Below are 16,490 nucleotides of genomic sequence, written 5' to 3'. Positions count from 1 at the left end.
TCAGGGGAGTCTAAGTTAGTTTGTAAATTACGTCGTTCACTCTACGACTTGAAACAATCACCTCGAGCTTGGTTTGGTAAATTTAGCCATGTTGTGAAACAATTCGGATTAAAACAATGTGAAGCAGATCATTCAGTGTTTTATGGGCATTCTACTCCTGATAAATGTGTTTATCTTATGGTTTATGTTGATGATATTGTGATTACAGGAAATGATGTTGCGAGAATTGCTTAATTAAAGGATCATTTGTTCAACCACTTTCAAACCAAAGACTTAGGTCATTTGAAATACTTCCTTGGTATTGAAGTGGCATAATCAAAAGAAGGAGTCATCATTTCACAAAGAAAATATGCCCTGGATATTTTGGAGGAAACAGGTCTGACAGATTGCAAGCTCATTGATAGTCCTATGGACTCAAATAAAAAGTTAATAAGAGACCATGGTGAACCTTTCTCAGATCCAGAAAGATACAGAAGGTTGGTTGGAAAACTAATCTATCTCACCATAACAAGACCTGATCTTTCTTATCCAGTGGGAGTTGTGAGCCAATTTATGCAAAATCCTCATATTGATCATTGGAATGTCGTGGTACACACTCTTAGATATGTAAAAGGGAATCCAAGTCATGGACTGTTGTATGAGAACAAGGGATGTACTGAGTTAGAAGGATATTGTGATGCAAATTGGGCTGGTTGTCCGAATGATCGAAGATCTACCACATGATATTGTGTACTCCTTGGAGGGAACCTTGTATCATGGAAAAGCAAGAAACAAAGTGTTGTTGCTCGATCTAGTGCAAAAGCCGAATACCGATCTATGGCCATAGCTACATGTGAACTTATATGGATCAAACAACTCCTTCAAGAATTAAAATTCTGTGAAAATACGCCTATGAAGTTGTATTGTGATAACCAAGCAGCTCTTCACATTGCCTCCAATCCAGTGTTCCATGAGAGAACAAAACATATAGAAATTGATTGTCATTTCATCAGAGAGAAGTTGTTGTCCAAGGATCTCATTACAGAATTTGTCAATTCTAATGAACAATTTGCAGATATTTTTACTAAGTCTTTAAGAGGGCCTAGGATTCAGTTTATATGTTCCAAACTTGGTGCATATGATTTATATACTCCAGCTTGAGGGGGAGTGTTGAAATGTATTAAGTTTATGTTGTTGTTTTGTGAGTGTGTACCCAACTTAAGAAGTGGGTTATATTGTGTCATTGTATTCTGTCATGATATTATATATATATATATATATATATATATATATATATATATATATAATACCTTAACCTTGTTAACCATTCTCTTTCACATATGAATAAAAATGTCTTAGTATTCTAACACTAAATTCTTTAAATTTTAATATATGAAGAAAATTGTAATTCTAAAACTGATTTTGGTTGCTAAGTGGAATTTTTAATACTTCTTTTTGTATAAAATGTATTATTTATTTTAAAATTTTCTTATTGAAATGCTTGCTATTGAAGTTAAACATAAATTATTTACAAGGATCGAAGAAAATATTTACAAAGATTAAGATAAAATAATAAGTAAAAATATTGAAATTTGATGTTAAGTAAAATTTGAAAGACAAACAAAAATTATAATTTTATTTTAGAGATTAAAAACAGGTTTAAACCCACGTTTTTTTTATTAGAACAGAAAGAATTAAATTACTAAAAATAAGATAGGTGAAACCAGTAATAAAAATTGTATATAAAAAATAGTTATAAAAAGAAAATTTCTTATTAGCGTTATAGAATAATAGATTAATAATTATATATAAAATAAAGTTTTATAATAAGAAAATATATTTTGCATTAGAAAACGCTTGCCTCTTTCTTCGAACCCTTCCCCAAATCCTAAGTGCTGAATCTCATCGGATTCCCGTTTCTCGTCGGACCGCCGTCGACTCCATCGCGATCTTCCTTTTCGCCGGACCTCCGTCGACTCCACCGCAGGTTTGGTTTGGTATGTATTATTTTTCCGTTTCGCTCAACTCCCATAACAGAAATATATTGCACTTTGGAAATCACTACTAATTTGCATCACAGAATAATGCTAAGACTGCCTTTGGATGAAAAACTGAAAAGTATGATTATGAATTTTAATATATAATTATATAATTATGAATTTGGATGAACAAATGAAAATTATTACTTGAAGATACTTTTGAATTGTCCCAATTTTAACTAAATATAAACTCTGTATTAGTAGCTTTTTCATTGTTGGTTTATCGCCAATATACAAATGCAAAAGAAAAAAAAACTTGAATGTGAATTGGAGGAGTAACTGTATAAGTTTCTTTGTCATATTCCTTAAATGTCAGTCTGTGACATTTGAAGAATCGAACACCGACCCTTCTATTATCACTTTGTTCCTCTTCCGTTGGTCATGTTCCAAATGTTCTGCTCAGTTGTCAAATCAATTAGGGCCATGTTTTTCTAGTTAGTTCTGATTATTAAAGCAAATTGCAAGAGTAACAAGAGCTTTTCTCAAGTAAATTGCATATTTTACCTTGGCCTGGATCTGATTTCATGGTGGTCTAAGAACCAGACCTTGGTTGCTCACTCTTGCAGTAGCCAAATATCGTGGCGACATGTCATCGCTTTACGAATGTCCGCAAACGGGTAAAAGACCGAACCAGAAATATATTTTTTTATCCAGAACCAAAACTCGAATTTTTTTTATCGAGGGCTATGTGCAAAATTTGCAAATTTATGAGGACCAAAAAGTTATTCAAGCCTTAAAATAATCAATACATAAAGATTTTGTTTTTTGTCTTTTCAATTTCGACCCCTTTCTCGCCATCTAAGTTTGTGGTTTGAGTCTCAGGATCAACTTCGATGTCTTCATTATTTCAGTGAATTTGGACTCTTATTGAGTTTTTCTCTGGAAATCAAACTAACAATACACAGGGCTTTTCATTTTTAATTTTTTACTTAGTGCATGCCTTACTCCAATGGGTTATTCTCAGACCTGTTCTGCATTATTGGCACGGGGTTATTCTTCTGCCAGCAATAAAATTTTAGTTGCTACCATCAGTTGATGTGCTAACATGTACTGTTTATTTCTTCAGAAGGCTAACATAAGGATTTTAAGCATGGAAATCTTGGTGTCAGTTTTATTCGGAAATCTTGGTCTGGTTTTGTATTTGATCTGTTTGTAACATTACATAATGTTATTACTTGTTTTTGGGTAATTTAACTGATAGCTTAGATTTCTTTATTATTTCTTCTTTGGATGTTGTGATCTGTCTTGGTAAGAAAGTTTTTCATGTATTTCTCTTTTATTGTGTAGATTTGGTGTTTTCTGCAAGAGGCTGTTTGAAAATTGTGATGATGTTCTTTGTTTCTTGCTTTATTTTTTACATTGTTCATTGCTTTTAGCAAGCCAAACTTGTTCCTTTCAATAACTGCTTCCTCTTAAAGATTAAAATTTTAGGTGAAGTGCATGAATGATTTGTACCTAATATGCCAATAGGACCAAAGAATTTAAATGGCCAACCAAAATCACGAGGACATGTGACGTGGTACAAAGCAATGATGGACCAAAGGTTTGAAGCATAAATTAGAAAGGGTAGGAAGCTAAAAAAAGCTACAGACGAGGGAAAACAGTCACAGTTGGTTAGCTAGGGTGGGAAAGGGATCTGTGTGTAAGACTCGCTATAGGGAGGTAAGGATTGTGTACGTGAGTTTGGTGGTTTTGCATTTAGTTATTTTCCTTTCGCTGTAAACTGGGGTAGGGGTGGTAGCAAGGATTAAACTTTTGGCCACTTGGTTGTAGAGACTTTGATACATGTCAAGAATCAACAACTATTAGTCAGTGTTTGATTCAAATTTCAATAAATCGTTGTAAAAAGCCATTGTTCGTATGAGTTTATGTGTTTGGTTTTATCTGGTTATCTTTCTGCAGGGAATGACTAGCAGTCATTCTAAATGACTTAGTGATAACATTCTCTATTATGTTTTCTAGAGTATTATTCATAGAATTTCAAATGGTGTACCATTGCCTTTTAGTTCTCCATAAATTTAAGGTTCCTCACTAGAATGAATTAAATCGAATTTGTTATTGCATTTTAATATTTTGCTTGATGATGATAGCGCAGCGTATGTGTGGGATAATAATGATTTCCTAAATTTCCTGATGATGATTTTGTTGGTGTGTAAATTGTTTCAGCTACAAGGCTTGGAGAGCATGGACACTCAGAAAAGCCAACCAGAAAACCACTCCTCTTCCGCAACATCTCCTCCGGTTGTAACTTCATGTCGAAAGAAGAAGAATGAAGAAGCTGCTTTCTTGGAAGATTTGAAGGAACATATTGACGAGTTTTTAAGTGCTTCTGTGGATGAACACAAAAGTTGCTTTAAGAAAACAATTCAAAAGGTTGGTACCTGAATTTATTGATAAAAATCTTTCCAACCTTTCTCATTTGCTGATAAAGAGTGGTTTTTGATCAATTTCAGATGTTTGGTTTGTCAAAGGCTGTTACAGAAGGGCACTCCAATACCTCCAAAGAAGTAGAAAGTTCTCTACCTCTTAGGACAACTGTACAGGACTAGATTTTACCTGAAGCGTGTTGTTATAATACTCTCGTATAAATAGTTGTTTGTGAATACTCCATTCATGGGTTGTTTTTGTGAGCACTGTTTAACCAAAGGAGTATTCACAGTACATTTTTTCTAACACATCCTATTATTGACTACTTGGAAAATGTAATTCATAATTATGAAATTAGGAAAGACGTTTGTTAAATAAAAAGTGAACCAACGAAAAAGTTGGGATTTCTAATAACTTGTAGCTGACTTGGAATATTTTGCACCAAAACTTGCAGACATTTGTTTTGAAGTCAACGTAACTGTCTTGTTTGCCACTGCACCAAATCTTGAAAACAATGTTTCTGTAAGCAGATGACGATGCACTGAGGAACACACATGGAGCATATTTGTTCACTTGAAACCTTGATTTCAAGAATGAATAGAAAGAAAGAAATGAATCAAACAATGTGTGGTGTCTGAAACCCCAATGCTTATGGCAGGGTGTTTCTTTTGCCACCTTATTAATTTCCTGAGTTATCATCAGCCATGTATTAGTTTGGATTGGTATTTTACTTTCTAAAATGAATGCGAAGTGACAAAAAATAATCATGAAGTGATTGAAGTTGAGGCCCTTATGGTATTGTAATTGCATTGGGCTTCATGGACCAAAATTATGTGGAATAAGCCTGACCATTGTTTTCTGCACCCCTATCAGGTGATTAAAATACCATACTGCCTCCTGGGGCCGTCACCCTTTCCCATCACTGCTCCTTGTCTGGTCGATATCATTGTCAATGTGTTGTATTATGAATGAATTTAAAAAAATAGTTTTGTGATATTATTTTTTTAATATTTTCGTGGAGTAGTAAATCCACGATCATTTTTATTTTTCCTTCTGAATTTTTCAAAAATTTAAAAAATAAAATATTTTGAATTGTATAAATCGAAAATCAGTTAAAAATAAACTTTTGATTGTCTAATATGAAATAAACTACTCTGTTTACAATTCCAAAATCAAAAGGTGACTTGGATAATTTCAAATTACACAAGTTGAAAGTTTTTCTTAAAAAAATATTTTAAATTATGTAATTTGGAATTTATTTTTCATGTTTTCAAATTACATATTCTAAGCTATATAAAAAATGACTTATAGAACGTAAAATTAAAAAAAAAAATCAAAATACACAATCTAAAAGTAAAAAAAATTATTTAAATCACACAATTCAAAAAAACATTTTAAGAACAAAATAAAATTTTTCGTATTTATGAGCTGTAGAACAAAATTATGAGTTATAAAAAAATCCCAATAAGCCTGGGCTCAAGAGAGAACATATTATTTGTGGGTAAATTACATTTTGATTCTCTTAACTTAACTAATGTAGCTTCTTACTTCACTTAGAATTATCTAATGTTTTTGTAGTTGCAATTTCACTGACTAAAATATAACAGTTTAGACAACAATTATTTCTTTTACCCAATTGAATTTCCTTTTTTTGAAACTGATGACCACTCGCCATTAAAGGTTCACTACGATTTCATCAAGAACACCAACAGGCCACGTGTCTGAAACATGGTTTGTTCATGAAACTCACCTTCTGGAATTTAAATGGATTTGACCATTTTATTCCTTTCATTCATAACTCTCTTCAAATTTATTTCTAATTTTCAAAATATTTTTCACTATTTCTTACCATTTTTGTAATTGTTTTATATATTATTAGTATTTTAATTATACAATAGATATTCTGAAATATCAATACCTATTTATTTTTTAAATGGGTGCAGAATAATAAATTTTTAAGGGAATACGAAGAAGAAAAAAAATCCCTTCTGGTGTGTTTGTCATGGTCCATTCATTCTGTCCTACTTATTTTGTTCTGTAGCTAATTGTGTTAGTAACACTTTTATTTTAATATTTTATTATTATAGAAATTATGAATTTTTATTTATGAGATTTTTCAATATTGAAATGAGATCCCTAAGAAAATGCAGATTATTACCAAAATTTAAAAGATTTTATTTTCAATTACGATAGATTTTCAGTTTCATTATTTTTTTACTCGTTAAATCCTTAAGCATTATTTATGATTTATATCATGTATCATTTTCAATACTAATAAAAAATAAAAAAATTAATAACATAAAATGTTGAAATTAAATTAAAATATTATAATAATAAAAGAAAATTTATTTAAATAATGTTATAGAAAGTATGATAACATTTTGTAGGCATTTGTTGTATCTACTTGTGGCTAAAGATTAATCTGTGGAGAAAAGAAAAAGTAATTACCTTAAAAGCATAAAATTTTGTAGGCAATGATAATAAATGGTACGGACAGATGTCGCATAGCCGCCACAAGAGACAAAAAGAAGATAGAGTGGAGACTGATAAAGCTTTTTTAAAACAAACAAAAATCAATAAATATTTGTTGCATCAATTTTTGAAAACACAATTAATTATTTTAAGAAAAAAACACACACACACTTCTCTGTTTGTAATATCATTTTAGAAATTTTTTTATCATTTATTATAAGATTCCTAATTCAACAACGTATTTATTATAATTTTTTATTATAAAATTACTGTCAATCTTTATTTATAATATTCTTTGATATAATTGATATATATGTGTTAAATTAGTTTAAATAATGAATTTGCTACTATATTATTGTTCAAAATTATCTTTATTACAACTATTAAGAAAGAAGATTTTCTTGTACAACTATTCTTATAGTATATATTTTGTTATCCTCATTAGTATAACTTATTTTATTATTTAAGAAAACTATCTACAATAAATAATAATTATCATTATGTGTTCTGTATTTATAATATTATAAAAATTTATAAAAAAAAATATTGATCTTCGTTATTATCCTTTTTCTAATAGTAATATTTTATTTTAATCGTTTCATAATATATATTTTTCATTATATTTTTATTATCATCAAAAGTTAATATACAATTTTTGAAAAACATTTTTTAATTTTTTTAAAATAACATCAATTCATTAAATATTAATTAAAGCAATCATCAAATTTTGAAAATTAACAGATCCCTTATTGTTTATCCACAACATTAAATAGGTAAGTTTGTTGGGATAATCTTTTTTTTTTTTCTAATGAAAAGAACATGGATATACATACATTACATGAATTAAAAAGAAATAGATTAATGGTTAATATTATAGTTTTCTATCACACTCAAAGTTTCACATCAATAATAAGAGATAAATATGATAAGAAAACTCAGAAATTTATGAAAATGCTATTTTATCCAAGTTTTGTCCATGAATTCATGTGTAACACACTTAAGTAAATGATAAATAATTTGATGAAAATGAAGTTTTATTAGTGATGGAAAGTAAAACAGAGTCATTGATTCTTCAACGACAACACAACATGGAATCATGGGACACGACACGATCCTTAATTATGAGTAAAAGTCCAATTCTACTACGTCACTAGCATTACTTATTATGTAAAACTATGATTCTAGAAATTTTGCTACAAACTGAAAATCAGAATATTCTTTGTTCTCGGTGCCACCATCTCACTGAAGTTTCAAGTTTCTGAGCCTGCAAGTTAAGACATGAAGAAACCAAGTTCATCATAATCAAATAAAAAGGTACTTTCACTGTTGTAACTTGATAAATCTGTGCTTATGATTAACCACTGCTATACCAACTTGTGCTCTGTGATGAAAAAATCATTCTTCCTAGAATTTTATGGATGTTTTGCATAGTACATGAACATTGGCGTTCATTTAGAAAAACTCATGCAGAGTTTTGTGAAAGTAGCTCATGAATTATCACCTTTCAATGATTATATCAGTATGCTTAGGGGTCAAACATGTGAATAAGTTTGTTGAAGATTCCATATATAGAAATACGATAAATTTACATGGTGCAACCAGTTCTGTAAGTTGAATTAGTTTTAAAGTTCAGTTTAAGAGAAATTTACTTCAGACTTAGTGGATGTGTTTATGATTAAGGTGTTTACTCAAAAGCATTGCAACATAAACTGAAAAAAGAAGTATTGTAAAAGTTAGTGATCATAAACTGATAGAAGACATAGAATGCAGCACTACCTTTTCTCCTCTTGAGACCCTCCACTTTGCTTGTAATTTGGGAAGGGCACTTGTCCTGATTCAATGTGCCTAACATCCCTGAGGAGGAGTTCATAGTGCCTCTTGACTTCCTCTGGGGTCTTCCCTCCACCAACAGCCTTAGCAACATTGTACCAACGGTCAGGAGTGTCCTTGTCATAAACTGCTAGAGCCCTTTCAAAGGCTTTGTTGTCCTTGGCACTCCATGAGCCAGTGGAAGACATTGAGCTTGATGCCATTTGCAGAAGGCAGTGATTAGCAAAGAGTTTAGGTATGAGGGTGTTAAGAAAAAGTAGAAAAGATTGAGTCAACAGAACAAGACACCAAGGAATTGGAAGATGAACTGATACTGAAGAGAGGAAACAATGTGTGCTCCTTTTATAACCCGAGGTGGAGAGTTTAAAGTGGGGTAGAGCCAGTTGGAATGCAAATCTTGCCAAAATGAAGTAGAATTTGAATGATTTGTCTCCTCAGGAACCACAGAATAGAGCAGGACCAAGAAGTTGAGCAGCATCATGGGAGAATCAGTATCTTCAAACAGTAAAAATGAGTGAGTGAATTCATAGAGGTTAACAAAATTACTTGTTCTAATCTCTCTTTGGCTGCTTTTTTCTTCACACAAACACGCAAATCACATCAAGTTACAATTGTACTTTGTTATTCTGTCTCAAGGTGGTGAAAGTCCACACCTTGATAGCAGAAACAGTTGAGTTGAGTTGAGACACATCCTCAAGTTGATGATCTGAATGTGTTTAGCACCTTAGAGATATCACGTGGTTGAGCAAATGGACACGACCAACTAACTTCTTAGTATGAAACAGTGAATTTTCAGTTGTGGTTCTGATACTAAAAACGTATGTGAGAGACCCCTCAACTGGGTCAGCTAATGGCTAGCTTTATTTTATTCTCTTTCTTGCATGGTCTTAAGTGGGTCCAATCTTCAGCAAGTATCAGAGCTTTCACCAATGCATCACACACCACAATATCTTGTTCAGAATAGTACAATTGCAAAGAAAAATCCCCCCCTTTGGTTTTCCATCACCTCAGGTGATCTTAATTGTGAATGTAATTTGTCCTTAACAACATTCCAACACACTAGCTGGCCAGTTTCAACCGTACAATGATTACTGTTTGTTCTAAATCAGAAGGATAGGTTATATAGATTCCCTACTACACTTTTTTCTGCCGTGGAGCCCCCCTTACTACTAGGTTTCAGATCAAGTTCTTTTGGATAACCCTTTTCACAAACACTTGCTAAAGAAAACATTTAGCAGATAAAGTGAATCCAACTTCTTCTATAGGTCAAAATTAACTCATACATTTCAACTTTTCAAACTGACAGATGAAAACAGTTCTGTAAAAATGAATGCATGAGTTGATTTTAACTGACAACAAAGGTAAATTTGTTTTGTTTTTGTGTTTGATGATTGTTAGTTAGAGGGACCGGGAGTGTCTTGTATACTGAGGCCAATGTGTCCTTTCATCCATCAGTAACAGTAACAACATTAGTTTCTGTTTAGCTTAAGCAATATGTCCTATCAGTTTCTGAGAGGCATAACCTTGAAGAGTAGCCATTATCAGTGTGGGAAACACATTGGAATATCAATTTAGATTATGTTTTTAGCACTGTAGTATCCTTTGTGTGTATCCTTAACATCATGACATGGGAAAGAGATTAAATAATTCATAGTGCTAAAAGACTTGTATTAACCTAAACTGAGGTTGTTTTAATGAAAAAAAGAAAAAAAAAACAGTTTCATAGGGGAAGCAATTATTAATTATTCTGTGTCCTGATTAGTTTAAGAGAATAGACCAAATAACTACAATCAAGAGTTTGAGCTTTTGGCAAAAAAGTAAACACGTGGGTTGGGGTTGATCCAAGATAGCTCGACAAATTCCCTAACAATTAAAGTAAAATTTTAGTCATATATGTCTGTTCATGAGCAAGTGAAAGAGACTTTCACTCACTCTTTTTTCCAAAAGCAGTAATGAATGATTAGGCCATAGCTTTTGTTCTTCAAAAGGCTTATTTATTGGCATACTGTGATACAGGAGGCATTAAACTTTTTCAGGTCTTTTGGACCACTTTGTTATTACAAATGACCATTCTTCTGGGTGTTAGTGAGTCAGAGAAAAGAACCAAATGAGAGACTTTAAATCTTGGCATTAGAGATGCAGAGAGCAGAATATGGTGTTTTTCTCATCTTGCATGATTTTTCATATCTTAGTTAAGTTTCAAGCAAATCTCAAGCATTTAATGCTTCAATTTGATTGCTGTTTTTGTTTATTTTTAGAGTTACAAACTAGATTTTGCTAGTTCTTACAAATAGCCTTATGGCAAATTACTTTTACTTCATCTCAGCAACAATATATTTCTGATCTTCAATTTCACGCTTTCAATTTTCATTTTTGACAGTTCAACTACTGATGCTGTCATGTACAAAAAATATTTTTGCTTTTAATGTATCTAAACCAAAATTTGATAGCATTGTCTTTAAAGTTGTGACCAGAAATTCAATTTCAGGTCCTTGTATATGGAAAGATCCTTTGTTAAAAACATCTTGAAAGCTTGGTTATTGATCTGGTTGTCCAGTACCTTATACTAACCAAAAATCTAAACTATGATCTTAGAACATGAAACGTTTATGATCATTATCTATTGTGTGTCATTCATACAATGGGGCAGAGCTGCTAGTATGAACATGTTTCTTATGGTCTTAATTTCTTGTATTTACCAAATATAAATGTGTTGGGATTGCAAGTGTGATTTTAAGTCTCGCATTATTATTGAATAGAAACGAGAAAGTTCAACAACATATAAGAAAAAAGACCTATAAACTTATTCTCTTAAGGTTTTGGGTTGAAGATAAAGTTAAATTTCTTTTTTGTATTGAGCTCAGATCTAATTCGTTAGTGTTATGTCTTTCTGTAAATATCTATTAGTGGTATTAGAGTCGATGATTATTCTACAAATACCAATAAAAATGTAGTTATTTTGTTAGGGAATGGCTAAATATCTGAATCCATTTTTTGAATAGAGCTAAAGCATAGCACAGCATATTTCTGTGTCGGTGTAGTGATGGTAGCAACTTGTTTCAGATTTAGATTGGCACCACCCCTTATGGAACTATTGTTTTTGTAATATCTAGCAAGTAGGCTTCAGTATAGTATATTCTTCTAAACCAGTCCAAAGCAATGCTTGAAGATATTTTGGAATTCCCGAGTACTAAATGTTATTCCTTTAATGTAAAAGTTAATTTGGTAGTGAGAGTTAAAATTTTCCATTTTTAATAATGAGTACTTAGTTGTGATAGTACTCCAAACATTGAAGTTGGTGGCATGTTGAATCAGTCTCATTGTTTAAGTGTAGAAACTCTATATGGTAGAAATCACTTGTGATATTTCGAGACCCAATAATGCATGTTTGAATCTAAGCACTATAGTTCAAAGAAATAAGACACTTCTTACACCACTCTGTAGTATTACTCATTCGAAATAATAAGTCCATGTAACTTCAACCACAACTTTTCTGCCCCATGGTACAATTCATAGCCTTTTCCATAAATACTTCAAAGGGAAGGAAAAATATCTGTAAATAAAATCGTCATCTTCAAAGCTCTTCAAAAATCATCATCTTGAAAACTCACCATATATAATAAAAGAATTTGATCTCAAGCTTTAAAATTCACCCTCAAAGGGTTCATCATGGTTTTTATATAGTCCAGATTTTCTATTGAATTTTTTTTATTGTGCACTTCTTAAAACTAAAAATACACTAATGTTGATATATTATAATTATTTATAATATATTTTAAAATATCAAAATCAAAAGCAATCAGTATATTTTGTAGAGAGATAGAAAACAAATTCCAGCAGAGAATTTGAAAAGGATCAAATAGATATGTATTATAAAATTCAAGTTCCTTAGTATCACAAGTGTACTTGGATAAACCTCTTTCAAAATAGAAGAAAAGAAAACAGTTTATAGAAACTCTTTCATATAATTTACTCAAATATATTACAATTTTAGTTTATGAAAACCCCCATTCCAAATACACTTATAGAAATATTGGTCATATTGGTGGAATGCATATAAAAATTGAAAAAAAACATATTAGAAATATCTCTATTGAGAATTCAAGTCTTAGTCCAAATCCGTAAAAATGAAAAAATTGTGTAAAAATGAAAAAATGAACAACAACAGAGGAGATTAATGAGTGTTTTACTTTTATGTAGTATTTTACTTTTTCATTTCTATTTAATGTGAAACTTGGACATATAATTGGATTTCTAACATATATAAAGTTGAAAATTCATTAAACTATTATCTTAAGGTTTTGGATATAAATAATGTTAATTTCTTGTGCAGTTGGAATCAAGTGTCGTTGACGTTGAATTTCTTTGGTAAATCTCCTTCCAATAAGTCGAAAAACTCCTCTAACAGTAGAGGCAGAAGGAAGTTGTTTGTGTCAAGAGAACAGAGACTTAGGCACCAAAAATGTTGTTGTTGAATTATAATGGAAGACAGGAGGAAGTGTTGAAGAATGCAGCATGGAAGTTGGAAAGTGAATGCAGATAATGTGTGTAGAGTGTGTTGAATGTTGCATCAGTCATGATCAGTGGATCTTGGCCACAGAATGAAGGGTAATGGGGATAGCAGTGATCATTGGCTGAAGATTATTCTGGATTCAAGGAATCTTTGTGATGAATAATAGATGGTGGATGATGTGCCTCATCATCACCAAAATCTACACTGCAATCTTTATTTCTCCTTCGGTATATCTCATAGTACAATGTTTATGTGCAAGATTCTTTTCACAGTGGTCCTTTCTTACCAATTGAGAACTTTGATTCATAAACTTTTCTTCATTGCTCTTCTTTATCAGATAGTTTAGCTCATCAACATTTACATAATGAAATATCCTTTCTTATTCCAACTTGAAGTGCTTTGTTATGGATACTGAGTTTAATTCGATAGCTTTTACGGATAATTATTCTCACCTACAAAAAGATTTTTTCCAAATTTGTTAATTTTGATACATGAAGTGGATTTTAAACCTAATTTAGTTTCACAAAATCGGTTTACAAGGTGAAATTTATATCCACTTATTGTTGTAATATTGCAAAAGTTAGGTTTTGGAACGTTTTACAACAGTGAATCTACACGTCTCAGGCGTGATTATGTCAACTTTTATACAACACTTATATACTCTAAATTGATTTTATTTTTAGTTGACACTTCCAAGACTTACTACTTTGATTCTTTCTTAATTTCGTTATGTTTATGTTACTTAGTAAAATTCATTCCTTTAAGAAAAACAACAAAAATATTCAAAATAATAAAATGAAATTAAAAATCGTTTTTAACAAAGGGAAAAAAAGAACTTAAGTCTCATAAATTTAAAAACTTTCAATTAAATTTTTATGTTTTATTGAATACTTAATAAATTTATATTTTTCGTTTTCATTATATAAAATTATAAAATTATAAAATAATATGATAAATTAATAAGCTGACATTATAATATAACAATTATATTAACAGTCATGTTACTTAGTTAACAAAATAAATAAACACCATTAACCCAATTTGTTGTAAATTTATTAAATATTCTATAGTTCATAAAAATTGATTAAAAACTTAATTAAAAGTTCACACATTTACTCAAAAGTTGAAATTTAATTAACAAAATTATTAAAGTTGTTGTTAATTTAATTTGACTACTTCAACATAACAATCAAAACTCAATATCAAGAAATATCTTAGTTCAAAAGAGAAGACTTTTTTTTCTTCTTCTATACTTTTCCAACCATGCACCCCTTCTGATAGAAACGTTAATTACGTTATTTTATTCAAATCTAGAAAATTTGAACTCGAAATCCTGCACAAGAAACCGAACTATAAACCAACTTGTTAGAAAAATGGTTTTACGATTAGATGCAATGAAATATGACATGTTTTGTTGATTATATGTATATGTAATCTAAAAGCTATATGTTCCAAAGATTATTCTATGTACGTAGTGTTAATATCGGACCTTATGTCAACTAGTAGATTCCCATAAATGTAATAGTCAGGAATAATGCATGAAACATGACAACTACAACTTTTTTTGTCGTTTTCTTGTTGGCTAATAGTTTAAAAAAAGTTATTATATCGGTATTAAGCTGAATAAATGATAATTATAAATTTATAAAGAAAAAAAAAAGTGTAGGTAGCATCTACCGTGGTCCTAAAATGGCCGCAAAAGCATAAAAAAGGGAAAGGCATAAAATATAAAAGAATAATATAAAAGGGAAAGGCTAGACAACTTAGTTTTTCCTACCATAAGTAGGGAAGATATTGTTTTATTAATAAATATTAAAATTCCTGGTTCTAATGGCTTCAACTTCGTTATAAAGTTTTCGAAAATTATTAAAGAATATATTTTTAATTTTAATTTAATTTCATAAAACTGAATTGTAAAATAGTATTTATATATATATATATATATATATATATATATATATATATTTTAAATTGACACGATCTTTAATTAATATGAAATTTTTAATATAAAATTTGTAAATTATTTTTATAATTACAAGATATTTGCATAACACTTAGAGAACACATGAGTTGTATAAGTTTTAATAAGCTCAAAAGAGTGGTTAAATAAATTATGTAAGGATATGTTAAAATGATAGAAGTATAATCCTCTTGTTATTATATATTTTTAAATTTGTTTTTTTTTTCTCGATTTCTCTTTGTACTTTTTTTCTTGTTGTTTTTCTTGGTTTCTCTCTCTTGTTTGTTTTTTTTTTCATTCGTAAGTTTCTTCATAGGTTCTCATCATCATATTTAAATAAATATTTGATGCTTGATGTTTATGTTTATTGTTTTTATTTGTTTGTTCTTATGGGTTCACCATTTAAAGAGCTCTCATGTTTGGGTCTTTTTCCATAGTGAATGGAACCATTATTGTTGAACTCAGTTCTTGTTCAAGATTATGTTTTCAGGTTCGCATAAAACCCTAAAAATGATATGATTATATTTTTGAATTTTTTTTTGTATATGTATCATAAATTGCATTAAAATCTACGTTTCAGTATTAGTTCTCAATTTTTACCTATGTTGTTTGTTTATGGTTTATATGACAATATTAATTTTGGTTGAATTTTTCAGGTTGCTTAATATAGTGTGAAAGTTACTGAATAAAAAAAATTGTACTGGTTCTCAATTTTTACCTATGTTGTTTGTTTCTGGTTCATCTAGTGGTATTAAATTTTGGTTTAATTTTTTGAAGTTGTCTAGTATAGAGCGAAAGTTACCACATAAAAATATTTTCTTTTAAATACCACAGTAGGCTTGTTTATTTTCCAAAATTGAAGTATATAGTTAAATAGGCTTTGTTGTCTTTCAAAAAGAAATCCTAACAACAAAGTTTATAAAACTGAAGCCAAAAGATTCACTTTTTTACCTCGCGGCTTTAGTTCAAAAACCGAAATACAATATAAAAAATAACTGTCAAAATCCTTCCATGCACTAATGTTAGTAGAATATATTAAACTTATTATGTCACTCATTATCAAACCTTTATATTCATATTCAATATCACAACATAAAAAAATCATACCAAAATATAGCATTATTTTGAAGACGAATTTGTGAATTAAATTAATATAAATAAATACAAAGCCTATTTGAACTTATAAATTCAGTTAAATAACATAAAACTACAAAAAATTATCAACTAGTAAAATTGATGAATCTCACACACACACACACATATATATATATATATATATATATATATATATATATATATATATATATATATATATATATATATATATATA

The 16,490-nt window shown here is 30.0% G+C and overlaps 2 protein-coding genes across 5 annotated transcripts; one reads left to right on the top strand and one right to left on the bottom strand.

Annotated features, from left to right (window-relative positions):
- The first annotated feature begins 1,823 nt into the window (after positions 1-1,823).
- Positions 1,824-5,309, top strand: LOC124832837 (uncharacterized). 4 transcript variants are annotated; one of them, XM_047307155.2, is made up of 3 exons: positions 1,824-1,966; positions 4,185-4,391; positions 4,472-5,309. In XM_047307155.2, the coding sequence occupies exons 2-3, from the start codon at positions 4,203-4,205 to the stop codon at positions 4,565-4,567; spliced, it is 285 nt and encodes a 94-aa protein (XP_047163111.1). In that variant the 5' UTR covers positions 1,824-1,966; positions 4,185-4,202; the 3' UTR covers positions 4,568-5,309. The 4 variants fall into 4 exon arrangements, with proteins under 4 accessions (XP_047163111.1, XP_047163110.1, XP_087965293.1 ...); XM_047307154.2 differs by having other exon boundaries at positions 1,824-1,976; XM_088109167.1 differs by lacking the exon at positions 1,824-1,966 and adding an exon at positions 2,048-3,680.
- Positions 5,310-7,873: 2,564 nt separating this feature from the next.
- On the bottom strand, positions 7,874-9,010 carry RL1 (RAD-like 1). Its single transcript, XM_047307153.2, has 2 exons — positions 8,634-9,010; positions 7,874-8,121 (listed from the first exon to the last, which is right to left on the bottom strand). Exons 1-2 carry the CDS (start codon positions 8,888-8,890, stop codon positions 8,097-8,099), a joined length of 282 nt encoding a protein of 93 aa, XP_047163109.1. The 5' UTR covers positions 8,891-9,010; the 3' UTR covers positions 7,874-8,096.
- Positions 9,011-16,490: the final 7,480 nt, after the last annotated feature.

This window comes from Vigna umbellata, chromosome 3 (genome assembly GCF_029865625.1).
Source record: "Vigna umbellata cultivar VRB3 chromosome 3, Vumbellata_1.0, whole genome shotgun sequence".
Lineage (NCBI taxonomy): Eukaryota > Viridiplantae > Streptophyta > Magnoliopsida > Fabales > Fabaceae > Vigna > Vigna umbellata.
Note: the sequence above shows the minus strand (reverse complement) of the source record. Positions and strands in the feature narration are given on the sequence as shown.